The sequence below is a fragment of the Phocoena sinus genome, chromosome 9 (assembly GCF_008692025.1).
Source record: "Phocoena sinus isolate mPhoSin1 chromosome 9, mPhoSin1.pri, whole genome shotgun sequence".
Taxonomy (NCBI): Eukaryota; Metazoa; Chordata; class Mammalia; order Artiodactyla; family Phocoenidae; genus Phocoena; species Phocoena sinus.
The window spans coordinates 24,227,666-24,244,697 of record NC_045771.1 but is presented as its reverse complement, the minus strand read 5'-3'; the positions used below and the strand labels follow the sequence as shown (position 1 = coordinate 24,244,697).

Below are 17,032 nucleotides of genomic sequence, written 5' to 3'. Positions count from 1 at the left end.
GGGTCCTTGAAATTGTTTTCAAGGAATATTCCACCATCTAATGCACCAAGAAGGAATCAGATTACCTGCTACCCTATCTTGTCTTTGAGAACCTCTTTGAGAAATAATACAGGAAATTATATTTTTCTTAATCTAAAGCATTATCCCAATTTCAATATACGTCTTCCCTCCTTCATGCTTTAAATTAATATATGAAACAGAATGGTTAACAGCTTGACTAAGTGGTCCTGAAAATGCCTAACCACCTCATTCCAAAAGTATCCTCCAGAATTTTATGTCTGAAAGGGTTCCTGATTACACGTATCCATTCATGAAACAAATATTCACTGTGTATGCTCCTACCGTACAGGCCCTATCATGGCAGTTTCCATGAATAGAAGGCATGTTTTTTTCCCTCTCCTGGCGCTTACACTCTATCTGTACTAGTTCATAGTAGTAAATGTAAGGTAGGAATTACACCGGTCTAAGAAAACACTACATAGCACACCATATCTAGCTAAGTTATTTTGTAGAATTCTAGAGTTCAGTGATGCTCTAAAGTTGTAGTCTGGTGCTCTCATTTACCAGGTGAATTACGTGAGAAAAGTGAGGCCCAAAGATGTGATGTGTGACTCATTCAATAAGAGAATGACAGGTGGAACCAGCAGGGAGCCCCGGACTCCTTGTGGTCCTTGCTGTAAAGAGGGATCAGGCCCTGCCCTGTGTCCTGTACATGTAAATTCCTGCATACCCAGTGTTCCAGGAGTATCTTTGCTGGAAAAATGAAGGACACATTTGCATTAACCCATTACTTCTTTTCAACTCATGCCATTCCTTATGTAATTACCCCCAAGCACAAAATTCAGGTTATCCACTATTCAGATGAAGACTTTGCTAAGATTTGCAGTTTTAATTGAAACTGCTCTTTTCCAAAAGTGATTGACAAGTCAGGGATACGTATCTAGAGATGAAAAACTCCAAGGCAGGAGAACAGATCTCAGAATCCCCAGGAGGGGGACATAAATGCCAATTACACATTGACTTTAATTCCTGGTTTGTCATAGCTGTCTGCAGGTGTGTGTCTTGGCTGTGGACTATTCTCAGGGCCTCATTTGTATTTGAGAATTTCTTTAATAATGTTACCTCTCCAATGAGCTCTTTAATCTCTGGACTTTCAGTTCTTTCTCTAGATAGAGGAAAAAACTAATTGGCAGGTGAATGTAGAATGTAGTTACTGGTTCTTTTGGTTATTGAAGATGAAAGATTTTTGGGAGGGGGGGGTCTTCCCATTGATTTTCTTTAAAGACAGCTTGGGGATAGCATACCTTTTGGCCTGGAAGATGAGATGCTAAGGGTTCATTTTTGTTTGCTACCATTACCCCCGTCACCACCACCACCACCAGCGCTACTCAAGTGGCCTTCCAGATGAATAGCTGCTCTCTGGGTAGAGAGCTAATGTTACTCTGTGCCATGTACTTGCGCTGATGAGCTGCTGTCCCACTCCTCTCTGCTGAGGAGGAGGCTTGTCATTGGCAGGTGCAAGGTAATCTTGAGATTCACCGAGTTTATTTTTAAGCAGGGATGAATTTTTCTCCCTGGTAGTGGAATTGAGGGCTTGAGTCTGTTACTAGATGGATTGGGTGAAAACACAAAAACAGCTGAACATCTCCACAAATTTTTGACTTGCCTCCCGAATGCCCCAAATTGGACCATACCCTGTGTCTGTGCCCTTTTTAAACTTGGCCCTGGGTTACTTCACATCCTGTGGTACGGGCGCCCTTGAGGTTTAGCTCCTGTACAACACTGATTTCCTGTGTGATTTTTGCCAGAACTTCAGCAGGTGTCTACGTGCTTTCCCGGCCCTCTTCTGCTTCCGTAGGTTAGTTATCAGGCCTTGCCAGAGGAGAGTTCCAGGGTGGGTCAGTACAGACAACATGCAGAGGACTCCTTCCTTCCCAGGGATTTGAGTCAGCTTTGCTTCTGTGTGTGTAGACCTCCCATTCCTTGCCCTGTCTTTGGCCTGTAATAACTCTGGCCAGATGCCTACAGGGAAACTATGAAAACCTCTTTGTTGGAGGTACTAGTTTTTCAGCCCTACCCCCGCTCCTGGGCTGTTCACATTCCTCACATTTATCCATCTCCTTAGCTTTAGACAGATGATAAGGCTGAGCAGTAGTGTCAGTGTAGACGTCTGACCTAAGGAGTCCTCTTTATATTTTCTTCTTTCTGTGTTGTTGTCTGATGATAGTACTTCTCATGAGAAAGATTTACCTTACTTTCAGCCCTTAATTGGCCTTTCTCGCTGGTGTGGCTCCTTGTTGCTTTTAAAACATGATTAGATGGAGCGTTCAAGTGAGTGATCTGACAGAATTTGGAGGCAGCTGTCCTTCTGGAAATTTCCATATTCATTTATAAAATGGTTTTTGGAGCAACAGGCAGTTTGAAAGGATTTTGATGCTGCTCACCAGCAGTGTGGCTGAACTTGATGCTTGTACAACGTGCCGTCTCTAAGCTGACCGGTGGGAACTAAAGTCGTAGTTAGGAAAGGGAATTCTGGACTTTCAGATCATGGGGTTGGCTTCAGGGTGCTTGACTCCTCAGTACAGGTATGTAACAGGTATGTAACCTCGGCCATGACCAAAGCCAAGCATTTGCCTTAATGCTATAATACAGACCCTGTGTGTTTGCTAAGGGATACCACATACCACTTTCTTTTATTTATTTATTTATTTTTACAACTTTCTTTTGACACACACACGTCCTCTTGAAGGGTTTTGTAAAGAAAAAGCATCACTCAGTGTGTCCATATCCATATGTTTAGTATATACTAGGATTAACCTAGTATTAAAGGTTCTTCCGGTCCAGTCCATCCCCACCCCCACCCCCCCAATTTCCTAACTCCAACTCTGTTGGTATCGGGTGTAGTTAGCTGCATCATTTTGATTCACGTATTGTGAAACCAGTCCCAAGAATCTCTGTGACTGCCATCTTGTTTGTTCTTGATAGTCTTAACACAGGCCTTGAGAACTTACGGCGGGCTGAAACTACATGCAGTTTTTCTGTAGAGGCATTCATTCATATTTTTGAACAGATTTTCAAAGGAGTCTGAAAAGGTTAGAGAACTGCTTTACCATAATGTCTAGGAGTCCTCCAGGAATGTTCCAGATCTCTTCTCTGTGGAGTATAATTTATGTAAGGCCTTAAAGGTTCAGCCATTTTTCCTTCTCTCTTGATATCAGTCATCCTTTAGGTTCACAGCATCTTTTAGGCTCAAAGCAAAATTGAACAGAAAGTACAGAGAATTCCCGTATCTCCCCCCTGCCCCCCACGTACTTCCTCCTCTGCCATCAACAATCCCACTCCAGCGTGGTACATTTATTATAATTGGTGAGCCTACACGGACACAGCATCATCCGGAGTCCGTAGTTCACTAGGGTTCACTCTGGGTGTTCTACATTGTATGGATTTTGACAAATGTGTAAATGACATGTATCCATCATCATACTTCTATACAGAATAGTTTCACTGCTGTCAAAATCCTGCCCTCACAGCTGTTCATCCTGTCTCGTCCTGCTAACCCCTGGCAATCAGTGATCTTTTTACTGTCTTCGTATTTTTGCCTTTTCCAGAACGTCACAGTTGGAATCATACAATATATAGCTTTTCGACTGGCTTCTTTCTCTTAGTAATATGTATTTCAGATTCCCCCATGTCTTTTCGTGGCTCGACAGCTCATTTCTTTTTAAGGGCTGAAAAATATGCAGTTGTGTCTATGAACTACAGTTTATTCATTCACTTACTGAAGAGCACTTTGGTTGCTTCCAGGTTTTGGCACCTATATATAAAGCTGCCAAAAACATCCACGTACAGATTTTTGTGTGGACGTAAGTTTTTTACTGTCGGGATGTATGGTAAAAGTTTGTTCTATCCAAAACCATCTCTCAGAGTGGCTGTACTGTGTTGTATTCCCAGTAACTGAACGAGAATTCCTTTTGTTCCCTATCCTCACCTTCATTTGTGGTCAGTGTTTCGGATTTTGGCTATTCTAATAGATGCGTCGTGGTAGCTCATAGTTGTTTCAGTTTGCATTTCCCCAGTGACACGTGTGGAACATCTTTTCCATATGCTTGTCATCTGTATGTCTTCCTTGGTAAGATATCCAGGTCTTTTACCCGCTTTAAAATTGGGTTTTTCATTTTCTTATGGTTGGGATTTAAGAGTTCTTCCTATATTTTGGATTACAGTCCTCTATTAGAGACGGCTTTTTGCAGATATTTTCTCCCCATGTGTGGTTCAGCTCTCTTTCAGTTGTTTTTTAAAATCTTATACCCACAAAGTCATACTGTGAGTGAGGTCAGCTTTTACAGTTGTGCTGGCACAGGGGGCTGCTAGTGAGCTGTGTTGCAAATTCTCAGCCTTAACTACCTTGATGCTTTTTTTTTTAACATCTTTATTGGAGTGTAATTACTTTACAGTGGTCTACCTTGATTCTTTATTTTCAGGTCAACGTGACTGTGGACTACATTAGACCGGCCAGCCCAGCCACAGAGACGGTGCCTGCCTTTTCAGAGCGTACCTGTGCCACCGTCACCATTGGAGGAATGTGAGTGTTCTGGCTGGTAGCAACTCAGCCATAGCTGAGAGTTCTCTCCTCATTCACGTCTCTCCTCCCTTTCGTCCTGATTTGCTTTCCATTACTCTTAACTCAGTGGCTTATAATTGTTATGTGCCTGTGTAGCACTTTGTTTGCAAAGTACTGCATAATCGCTCATTAGTTAATCATATACTTTCATTATTGTCATTATTTAAGACTTATTGGGCTCTGTGTGCTTGGCACTGTGTAGCACTCATTATTACTATTAATAATGCTGTTTATTGAGTGTCAATCGGGCCCTTAGGTACTGTGCAAAATTAGAAAGATCCTCTGCATATTAGTTTAGTTGTAGGCCAGAAAGAGAAGAGAGGTTAATTGGACCTTTTCTTTGTATAGATGTATGTGATCAGTAGATGACAGGGTCTCCCTCTTCTACTCCGCTGGCCTTACCCTGGTTACATTCCAAAGTCTTTTGGGAGCTCGGTTGAGGAACAGCCTTCCAAGGAGCTATCTGATGGGGGCAGTAGGAAGCCTGCTGGGCCGTGCTTCCACAATAAATATTAAAACAATCAGTCAGTCCCCAGGAGCAATTCTTACCCTGCGTAAAAGACACCAGCATGCTAATTGTCTCCTTCTCTATTTCACAGTCTTAAATGGTGTTTGTTACCAAACTGGTATTTTTCTTTTCTTTTAAAAGAGGGCATGGTGGAGGGGAAGAAAAGGATAGGCTTCTCATCAAAACAAGGATTGTTTTGTTGAAAGTACAGTGAAGCCCATTGGGAGAAACACCTCTCTGTAAGCTATAGCATGCCCCTGAAAGAAAGAGGATCTGGTGGCTAACTTACTTTCCAGAAGCTCTCCTGCCAAACAGGAGCTTCTCCCATCCGTCGCCCCGCTCCCCCTGCCCCCATTCGTGTTGTCACTTTTGGAAACAGGTATTTTTAGCTACTGTTGCGGCTCCTATAGGTATTAATGTTGTTGATGTTCACGCAGCAATCGGAGACTTCACTTTTGCCGAGAGGAACTGAATATAGGCTTTTGATGTCATTACCTTAATATCATCACAGGCATCAGGTTATTTTTAGAAGCAGGTTCTTGAGAAATTAGATAATATTTTTGGAATGGGGGAAACTAGGGAATATTTTGCTCATTCTTCCATCTGTATGACTTGCAACAACAATTATTACCAGTTTGTCACCAATTCTTAGGAGCTTGATGCATGCCTTCCTCCTGTGGAAAGCTGGAAAGTTAGTATTCCCCTAGATTAAGATTTACGCTGCCACATACAAGGAGTCCTCTCCGATAACTGCTCCTTCTATCTACTTACTGGTTAAAACAACACCACTGCTGTCAAAATGCACATCTTTTTATTTTTGGCAGGTGGCTTCTATTCGTGTTTTTCTAATGACCCATTAGAGCGGATTCTTTTTTTTTTTTCATTTGGTTACCATTGAAGTATATTTTCAAAATAAATTTACACTGCTTAAAATTAGATATTCTGGAAATGTTCTATGGGGCGTTAACATCGACCTTTCTATCTCCCAGTTCTTGTAATTAGATCGTAAGTATTACTTTTGCGTTATTTACCAAGGTATTTACCTCGGATTAGACCGGCTTGGCAGGGTACCCTGGGTGCGTTGAGTTTCCTCATAGATTTGTTTCTACTAAACTAGACTTTATGAGTAAACTGCTGGGCGGTAACTGGGAGAAATGTGGGGATGTACTAATATTTTTGAGACCGAACCTCACCAGATAGTAAGCTCCCTGAAGATAGGGATTTTTGTCTTGTTTATTCTCTGCTGTAGTCTCAGTGTTCAGCAGTTGGTAGGAGTTCGATAAATCTGTGAGTGACCGTTTACTGTACTGCACAGTGTCCCTCTATGAAATAAAACTGGGAGTACTTAGATGTTTTATTACCTGGGACAGCTGTTTCTTCTGATTTTAATCTGATAAATATCAAAAAAAAAAAAGCCCTTGTATCTGATAGTTTTCCTTGTTTATTTGGTTATTGGAAGGTCAGTGCCAAAGATAGGGAATCTCTAGAAAGTCTTCCTGGTAGCATGCTTCTGATGTTCAAGTCTTCCTCATGGCTTCTCTTTGTTTTCCCATGGCCTTGATTTTGTTTTCATTTTTTCTTGAATTTTCTCTACTTAAATCATTCCAAATAATACCGTAGGAGAGTTGATGTATTAATAATAATGTCCAAAATACTCAGCTTATATTTAGGATTATACCGAAATCCTTCTATCTGCTTTTAATGGTTATTCAGAAACGTTGGCTAGAGCAGGGGATTTAATTTTTTTATCCCAAATGTTTTAATTCCAATTTTTAAATTTTATTTATTTTATTTTTTTGCGGTACGCGGGCCACTCACTGTTGTGGCCTCTCCCGTTGCGGAGCACAGGCTCCGGATGCGCAGGCTCAGTGGCCATGGCTCACGGGCCCAGCCGCTCCATGGCATGTGGGATCCTCTTGGACCGGGGCACGAACCCGCATCCCCTGCATCGGCAGGCGGACTCTCAACCTCTGCGCCACCAGGGAAACCCCTTAATTCCATTTTAAACACAAAAAGGTATTTATATCTCCAAATCTTTGATATATGGGCAGCAAGGGCCCACTGTGAGTTGCATAGCTTTCTCTATGGAATGATGACTTAAAAACACTAATTATGGAATCCTAGATCTTTGTGATTTACATCCCCCTCATCTGTTATAGTTTTCCTGCTCTGATTTTTGCACATGTTGCAGCCATTTAAAAGCCATTCCTCTTATTAAACCTTTTAAAACAATGTTTCATAAAGACACTTTCTTTTGGTACTCATATTTCAATTATTGATATAAAACTTAGTGAAGTACATAATAAAAATGACCAGTATAAATCTGGGGACAGAAACAGATTGGGATAGAAGTGCACAGGTGTGTTAGAGTGGTCCTCAGTCACTAACTGGTATTAGCCTCTGGGTTTTGGGGAGATCGTAGAACATGTGGGCCAGTTAAGGAAAGGTTGCTAGGAGAGCTCCTCTAGTAATTCATTGCCTCTCTCGTGAGAGGTCTTAGGCTTTGTTCAGCTTGTAGAGATGCTGCAGAATTAATGATCTTATCTAAACTGTGTCTAAACGACCCAATCTAAACTATGTCTGGGGCTTCACCGGTGGCGCAGTGGTTGAGAGTCCGCCTGCCCACGCAGGGGACACGGGTTCGTGCCCCGGTCCGGGAAGATCCCACATGCCACAGAGCGGCTGGGCCCGTGAGCCATGGCCGCTGAGCCTGCGCATCCGGAGCCTGTGCTCCACACGGGAGAGGCCTCAACAGTGAGAGGCCCGCGTACCGCAAAAAAAAAAAAAAAAAAAAAAGATTGATTTTCGAATAGCTTTTCTCAAACTACTCATTCCAGGGGAAAGAGAAGGAAGAGACAGATGAGATGGCCTCTTTCAGGATTACTTCAAAGCAGATTTTTCAGTGTATTTCATCATGCCAAAGTGTGTGAATTATCCCTATCCCCCATAGGGTTCCATCTCATCCTCCTGTTGTTTTCTCTTGCTGTATGGGTCTGCGTCGAGTCACATGGTCTTTGGGAGGCCTCTCTGGTGGAACCGTCTTCAACTCCCCCTCTCTTGCCCTCTGGGGAATCAATGAAAACGAGGTTCATCATTCCTCTAATAGATTAAAATTTTTTTCTTGATTAACTTCTCTATGGAGTTGGCAAGAGTTGTTACCTGTTAATCAAAATAGTTTAAATAAAAAGATCAAACTTTGAGTTGTTTCTCATTCTCTGGCTCCCAGGTTGGGAATTAGCTGATCCTTTTAGGCCTGGATTGTTACAGGAAGCTGTCAAGATGGCACTTCCTGTTAATTACTTTTTATTGTATTTAAGACACTTATATAATTCTTCTTGTGATTTAGTCTTCTATGTAATTAGCTTCAGTGATTAAAATCTCATTCTTCCGTTATTGCCAGAGCCTTCCTGGGGAGCAAGTTTTGTGGGATGACCTTTACTTGTGCTGGACTTCCCAATTACTTTTTTTTTTTTTTTGCGGTACCCGGGCTCTCACTGTTGTGGCCTCTCCTGTTGCGGAGCACAGGCTCCTGATGTGCAGGCTCAGCCGCCATGGCTCACAGGCCCAGCCGCTCCGCGGCATGTGGGATCTTCCCGGACCGGGGCACGAACCCGTGTCCCCTGCATCGGCAGGCGGACTCTCAACCACTGCACCACCAGGGAAGCCCTCCAATTACTTTTGAGCTGCAGTTTGGCAAACCCTTATTACCTATTAACTGATTGCCCATGTCTTTTCTGCATATCACATTTTCAAAGAAAAGTGTTAAAAAAATTTTGTTCACATTTATAAAGGGCCACCTAAAAATATGACTTGGGATCAAGCCTCACACGTGTATGCTCATAATTACCACCACCCCGTCCCCCATCCCTGGAAAATTGTCACATATCCAGTAGATAGTGTCATTTAAGGTTTTGCCCCCTTCTCATTATGTGAAGTATTTCACAATAATAGGAGACAATAGACATGGCCCATTTTGGAAAAGTGAAAGATGGCACAGAGATGAAACTGTGCAATAGGAACAGTTGGGAGATGCCTCATTTCTGCACAAGGTCAGTTTTTTGAGAGGTGATTGGAGTTTTGTAACTGTGATTTTTGAAACATTGTTTTAATCTCTGCTCCTGGCCACATTCATGTAAAGCCACTGCTGTCCACCTTGATGCCTGTGTGGGGTCCTTACTACCAGAGATGTTGTGGCAGATCTCTTGGGCTTGGAGCATCTTAGTTACTCTCTGTTGTAATGGTTATCATCTAGCAGGAGCAATGCCATCTTTATGAACTTCCTTTGCGGCTCTGTGGCTTCTTCATAGATAGTTTGTCTTTATTATTTTTATATAAATCAGACTATTACACTTACAAGGAATCAGACTTCTTTTTTTTTTTTTTTTTTTTGATGCGGGCCATTTTTAAAGTCTTTATTGAATTTGTTACAATATTGCTTCTGTTTTATGTTTTTTTGGTTTTTTTGGCTGCGAGGCATGTGGGATCTTAGCTTGCGGACCAGGGATCGAACCCGCACCCCCTGCATTGGAAGGCAAAGTCTTAACCACTGGACTGCCAAGGAAGTCCTAGAATCAGACTTCTTTTCCTTTTTTCATTTTCATTGGTTCTAGTTTGCAGGCGTACTTCCTCAGCTCTTCTGTTAGTGACTGAGCATGAGGTTAAGGTATTCTCCTTCTTCGAGAAGAATTCTTTTCTAATCCCAGTTCAGTTTTTCTCAGCCATAGTAGGAAGCAGTGTCATACCATCCCTAGCTTTTCTGGCTTGAGTTCTGTAGCTGTAAGGCTTTTGCTGTCAGGTCAAATCTTAAAACACACTAATGTCTGACTTCCAAGCTAAACATAGGAAGAACGTGACCTCCTGAAACCCCATTTTCTGTCCTAGTGTTCTTACTCACCAAGTGGCCCACAATATTCTGAAGAGGTACTCTTTCAGTACCTGACATAGTATTAATGTCAGTGGCTCAGCCAGGAGGTAAAATCTGGGTTGTAGCCACCACTTTTCTGCACAGGTTTTTTGTTTACACTTCATCTACTTTAGTGGGTTTCCCCCTCCAACCTTTTCCTGCTTTTAAGGGAAAAGAAGACATCAGAAGAAACATTCCTCCTCTCCCCTCACCCCCAAACACCTAAATCATAAACACCTAACCAACCTTCACCTCTAAAAAGAGCACCGTAGGTTGTTTTCTCAACCTCACAGGCTGTGTTGAGTAGTAGAATTATTTATGCCTGTACACCATCCTGAAGATATTGGAAGCATCTGTGGCATTTAGCGTGGAATACTTTGGAAAGAATGGTTAAATTACTGTACCTCTCTCCTGCTAGCTTTAGCACAGTGACCATTTTAAGAGAATGGCCCCATACAGCACCATAAGAAGGAACTTGGTTGTGGCAAAGGGTTCAGGTGGGAACACTGCTTAGTTTCAGTTAGATCTTGAACATCTTGTGGCTGTCTATATGTGGGAATCTCATGCGGCTGAGTCTTTTTTTCTTTGTAAAGCCCTGATGCTTTCAAATTATTGTATTACCCTCATCACTATATATGGAAGTTCAATTAAGCTTTTCACAATGGAGCACTTGGCTCTTACAAATTACCAGAATCCTTTACTGAGCAGTGTGTGTTCTTTCTTTCACTTTTCTCTATTTTTTTTTTTCTCAGTATCAATTGAGTAGAACATCAAGTACTGGGTGACAGTGTATACTGAGCTGATCTTCAGGAAGGCCCCCTTATCAATTTCACAAAGTATACCAGGGAGAGCCTGGGAGAAAGTGAGGCTTTTTTCCAAATAAGAGGAACTCATCCTAAGGGAGGAACATTCTGGAATGTTTAGAGATATGGATAAGTGTGTTCAAAATCATCTTAAGTTAAAGGCCCTGTTTGGAAAAAGTAGAAATGCTATCTATTCCGATTTCTGTGGGCCCTCAAAGTAACTTAGTGAGGGACTGGGCCCAGACAGGAGACCAGCTGCTCCTTCTATATTTGTCTGCTAAGAACAATAGATTTATCTGTTTGTTTCTTCAACACATATTTGTTGAGCACCTGCTGTGCGCCAGGCACTGGGAATATAGCCGTGAACAAAGTCTTAAGCATTTCCCTGTGCCGAGGCTCTCCCGGCTGCACTTCATTCTCAGGAACTTTCTTGACTCTGGTCGCTGAGATGTCAAGAGTCCTTAAGGGTATTCACTGGCTTTGTTGCCCCCAGAACCTTGCTTATGGAAATTTTGGCTTTAAGAAACACAAGTGACTTTATATAAACAGCACCTTAAAAGGCTCTTTTCTATTCAGATTTTGCCTGGGACTTTTAGAGAATCTACCACTCAAACAAGTTAAAATAAAAATAAGAGATAATCCCTCTTACATCTTTATTTTTAGATGAGTCAATAACTTAACCTGTCAGTAGACAAAATGAAATGCTCAAGCGACTACCCACTGAAGCCATTTGTCCTTTTCCTCTTCACATTACCATTCGTGGGTCGTTCAGTGTTGGTGAAGCTTTGTGAGTCCTGACAATTCACCGTGGTTTCCATCCTGCTCCATGTTTTCTTAGGGACCTAAAGACCTGCTTACTTTACTCCTGCCTCACCGGGCAGAGGACCCGATGCTAACTTCTAACAGAGACTGCTTCTCACTTTTTTGGTTGGTTATCCTTATAACCCTATAAATTAACACTACTAATTTAAAAAATTTTTAGCTTTAAACAGTATCTCTTCGTTTTTTAGTGTTTGCACTGTTATTTCTACCCTTTAGCCCCTAGTTTTCTTACATTATTTTTGTTTCACCAATGGTAAACTTTATAATGTTCAGTTACTGTTTCTGATTAACTTTATATAGTGTCTATGTACTGCCCACTCTGAAAGATGAGGAAATTAGAATGCTTACACTTTTTTCTTTTAAAAAAGTTTTTTTTGCTTTTATCAAGATTTATAGCATTTATTCAGTTTGTCCTCTGTCAATGTCATTGTCTTCTAACCTTTGCTTGCAAGATGTTCCCAAATATTTAAACCTATCCCGCATCCCCTAGCAGTTATAATTGTGTAAGTATTACTGTTGGACCAAAAGACATGATAGTGTGATTAGACCTACCATAAAAGAAATCCATGTCATTAAATGTCCAGAGAACAGTTGAATTAATTGTGTCTATATCCCTTCTTCCTTTTTACACTTCTTCATATACAGTTTCCACTATATCTCAAGTCATTCTTTTTGTGGATTTTCCTCCCATTTGTTGAAGAACCTTGATTTTTCTCATGTGTTGGATGGTAAAGTTTCTAAATTTCTGAAAATGTCTAAATTTTTTGCTTATGTTCTTGAATATAATATTAGTGTCATTATAAAATTATGGCTTCAAAAACGTTTATGAGAAATCCAATTTCTGTTTCTTTAAATGTAACATTTTTTTCTGGCTCTGGAAGAGTTTTTACAATTTACCATTAATTGTTGGTTTTCTGAAATTTTATCAAAATATTTCGATGTCCTTTTTGCTTCATACTCGATTGTCTTTTCAACACTGAACACTAAAGAGATTTTTGTTGTTACTTCTTGAATCATTTTCTTTTTCTTTTATAATATTGTATCTTCATATATCTAACTTTTCTTCCAAATTTTTAAGACCACTCTGCATTTTTGTCCTATATTCAAGGAGATGTCTTCATTGTTTTCCCACTTGCTTAGCCAGCCAGCCATGTATATTGACTCATTTACAATCATACCGTCTCTGATTCATTCATCTCACTTATTTATGTACTTACTTGTTATTTCATATACCCAGTCTTTAGAGAGTGCCTGGTGTGTACTAAGCACTGGGTTAGGCACCAGGAATATATGGCAGTTCTAAAATAGAAATGATTTGTGCCCCCATGAAATTTACATACTAGTCTATTAATCAAACCCATTTTACTTTTTAATGTCAGCACTCATATTTAAATTTTCTGTTCTTTAAGTGCTCTATTTTAATAGCATCCTCTTCTTAGTCTATGAATATAATATTTTCTCTATCTCTGAGAATCTTATTTAAAAATTAAGCACTTCTTCCAGCTTTCCCCCATGACTAAATGCTCTTTACTTTGTTCTTTTTCTTTCATAAGTCCTCAAGCATTTTGTGAAGCTTGACCTATATTTATAAAGAAAGGACCAGGCTGGAGTTGGCATGGCTGTTCCTCTGCAGTTTTCTGTGTCTGCTTCTCCAAGACATCTGTCATAAAAAAGTCATAAGGGAGCAGGAATGATCAGACGCAGCCTTCCTTATATGGTGCCTGAAAGTGGACCTGGAACATAGAGGAAGCAGGCAAATTTCAGGCCCCACTAAAACTGTCAAGGCGTGGGGGGCTTTCATCACCTGGTAGAGAGCCTTAGTGCATTTCCCTGGGATGGCCTATGAGGGGGGACCAGGGGTGGGGTGGGTCTGTGATGTGTTCGGCCTACTCTCTCTAAACACGGTGCCTCTGCTTAACTTTCAGGCCACAAAATCCATCTACCAAAATCACCTGCCCTCTGTTCTATTATAACGTGTGTTTTTTGAAGTGAATTATCTCGTTTGACATCGGTAATTTGGGGAAACACATTGATATAAAGTAGAAGTCGTATTGGTTTATAAGTGATGTTCCCAAATACATTGAAGTATTGAAAACAGTAAGGGATAAACTTTCTTACATTTAAAGGGAGAACTTTAGCAAGGTATAAAGACTTAAATAAGAAAAATCTAAGTGTAAAGTTGAGGAGTCTATAGTAGGCATTTCGTTTCATGTAAGTCGTGACTACATTAGTGACTTCAAGAACCTTTATGCTTTTTGCTATGTTAAGCCCGGTAGCAACCTGTCAGTGAGGTCACAAAAGCTATGAAGACACTTTTTCCAGAATTAAAACAGTGGATTAATGAAGAAGACTACACTATGCATCAGACTGTTTTGATTAAAATGGTCTCTATTGATGGCACAACACTGTAAATAAACTATACTTGAATTAAAAAAATATTTTTTTTAAATGGTCTCTATTGAAAACAAAGCCCTGTAGTCCCTTCTCTAGATGGAAGAGAAAGAATCAGAGCCCCAGAGTTCAAGGCTACTCGAACCCTAGAGATTTTTCATTGTGCCCCATTTTTATTAGGGTCGTTTTTGCTGGTGCTTAGGCTAGAAAGTTCCATAGGGTTTAAGACGACTGAGTATAACCCTGTTTGTTTCGGGGTTTTGGTGGTTTTGTGGGATGTGAACTGCTTGGGATCACACAAACAAGTACGTGCTGGAAGAAATGCCTGTGCTTGCTGGTTAGGGCCTTTTTCTTTTACCAGGGGTCAAAACTCTCTGCTCCTAGCAGCTCTGTGGGCGTCACAGGGATGGATGGGGAAGAGGCTGGCTGGCTGGCTGGCCCTGCTCTTCTGAATGCTGTTCCTGATTAATTGCTCAGATGATGTTCCCAAAGCCTACTCACCGTGTGCTTTGTATGTGTCAATAAAGGCCCTTGAGGCGCCCCTGATTTGCCACCCATCTGATCCGATCTATTTTCTGTCTTTCAGGATTTGTGCAAACTTTCTGATATGCTGTTAACACACTTTCTTATTTACCAGCGCTATTAGGGCTTTATTCTTGTGCATATCTGTCTTTCCTGTCATTTCAGTGGGACCTTGTAAAGAATGTCATGCGGACATAAGTTCTCAGTCTGCCATTCTGACCTCCCTCAAGCATTCTTTATTTCTTCCTTTGGAGAGTGCAATTGATGTGATAAGGAGAGGGGACATTTGACATGATTACCAGTAAGCACAAATTGTGTCTTTTAATGCCATATCTCAGCCCCTTTCTCTTTACAGTTCCTGTGGCCAGCACAGTGCACAGTGGTAAGGGAAGCAGGAATGGAGTTTTATAGATTTTTCTATCTCCCAGTGGTGATGCTGCTTCACAGGGATTTGCTCCAGTTCATATTGAGTGATATTTTAAAGTGATAAAAATTGTAGTATCATTTTCAAAAGTTTAGAAAATAGGGGGAATCAGCCATTATGTAATAATGCTAACATAACCGTTGTTTGAAGGGTATGCCTTTTGAGTGCTGGTTATTTTTTAAGAATTTAATTTACAAACAGGAAAACTTTGACCGTTTGTCATAATGTTGAGATGAAGACTAGTTATTGTTGGATCTGAAGATTCTGTGGATATTTTCTTCAAGTAGGCTTTGGAGGTAAGCACACTTGAGATTAAACCTCGGCTCTATGCCTTGATAGCTGTGCAATCTTGGGCCTTAGTTTTTTTCTTGTGTGAGTTTGACACTCCGAGGGCTGTTGTGAGGATTAAATGTGCCAGTGCATTTAAAATGTCTAGCACAGTGACTAAGCCATAATAGCCAAGTAGTTAAATGAGTCCTAAGCCTGGCCTCTAAATTGGTCATTGGCCTGATTTCAGACCTAGGGGTCTTTTTTGTCCTTTGTCACCTCTCCTACATCTCTGGCCATTTCTTTTCACTCAACTTTTTCCTTTTTTAAGGATTCTTCTTGAATGTTTTTATATTCCACCCTCTTATTCTTCACAGTCACCCCGCCCAAGCCCATCTACTGATAACATTGCTACCTCACAGATGAGCTTGAATAAGATGTAGAAAATGCCTAGTATGTAGTACCTGCTCAAAGGTTAGTTAAACAACAAATCACCCCATGGGATTGTGGTTAGATGTTGTTGTACTAGTCTGTTCTTATTGTTCCATGGCAGACACTTTGGTTTTGGATTTCTCTTTTCTCATTTTTTCACTTGCCACCAAATCACGTCATTTTTCCTCTAAACATCGAAGGTATACTCTGTTCACCTAAGACAGTAATGACTGATAAGTACTCCCGTAAAAGAAGTTAGATATTCATGAGTAATTTTTAATGTTTCAAGGAGTTTAACACACATTGACCATTGAGTAGGGACAATATTTATTCCTTAGTAAAAGCAGTTTATTGAATAGTATCTTTCAAACCAAGAGGTGTGCTAGCAAGCAGCCTCCCTGGGTATACTTGTAGTGTATACATATTTAGCTACCTATTTACTTCCTACCTGTATATATTAGGTATATAAAAGGCAGAGGGCTACTGACTTAAGTGTTTTAGGAAATGCTGCTATTCTCTGCCCCTACCTTAAAAGTCTTACTGAAAGTCAGATTCTCTGAATTTTTTTTGTTTTCTTCTTTGCCGCGTCATGGGACCTTAGTTCCCCAACCAGGGATTGAACCTGGGCCCATGGCAGTGAAAGTGCAGAGTCCTAACCACTAGACTGCCAGGGAATTCCCTTTGTGGATCTTTTAGACTGACCCTCTCTGCTGTGATGCCTTTGTGAAGTTTTGTACCATCGTTGTGTTCACAGCAAGTGGAACATGGAGGGATTTAACAGATGTTTGGACCTTGGAAGTCAGCATGCAGCATAGAATTTAGAGATGTTTAATGGCATGAGCTTCATAGGGGCCAAAGGAAACTTGGGACTGCCTTTTATCAAGTTTCCAGTGTGGGTTTTACATGGAGCCTTTTGGCTTTCTGATACATCTGTTTACATGACAGCTGTGATTCAACAAACTATTGCCTTAATGTGAGCTTCTGTTGTGTTAAAACTGATTTATAGGCCATCACGTATCGGGTCAGCAACAAGGGGAATTAATTATATTGCAGTTCTATCCCACCTCCTCCCAAAACAAAAATCATCTTGACATTGACTGCAAAATCACCTTTTCCTCTAAAGTAAGAAGCGCCTGTGTAAATCATTTTTTCTTGTCACCACTTTCTCAGAAACCTGGCTTTGAAACTGTTTTCCTTCGTTTGTCACTTAGCACAGGCTGTGGCTATGGGGAGATCAGACCATTTGAGTGAGGGTTCTCCACCGAGGCTCTGTAGTTGCTTACTGTATTTCAAAGTTGGAAACCAAAATAACCCCACGTTCCCCCCAAGGGAAGGGGAG

General features: G+C 40.9%; 1 protein-coding gene across 2 annotated transcripts in view; it reads left to right on the top strand.

Moving 5' to 3' along the window:
- SND1 (staphylococcal nuclease and tudor domain containing 1) overlaps positions 1 to 17,032 on the top strand; it is a 420,353-nt gene that overhangs the window by 194,447 nt on the left and 208,874 nt on the right. For both annotated transcript variants that reach the window (XM_032642818.1, XM_032642817.1), the window contains one exon: positions 4,482 to 4,582. In XM_032642818.1, coding sequence (XP_032498709.1) covers positions 4,482 to 4,582 — 101 coding nt within the window. The remainder of the gene's footprint in view (positions 1 to 4,481; positions 4,583 to 17,032) is intronic.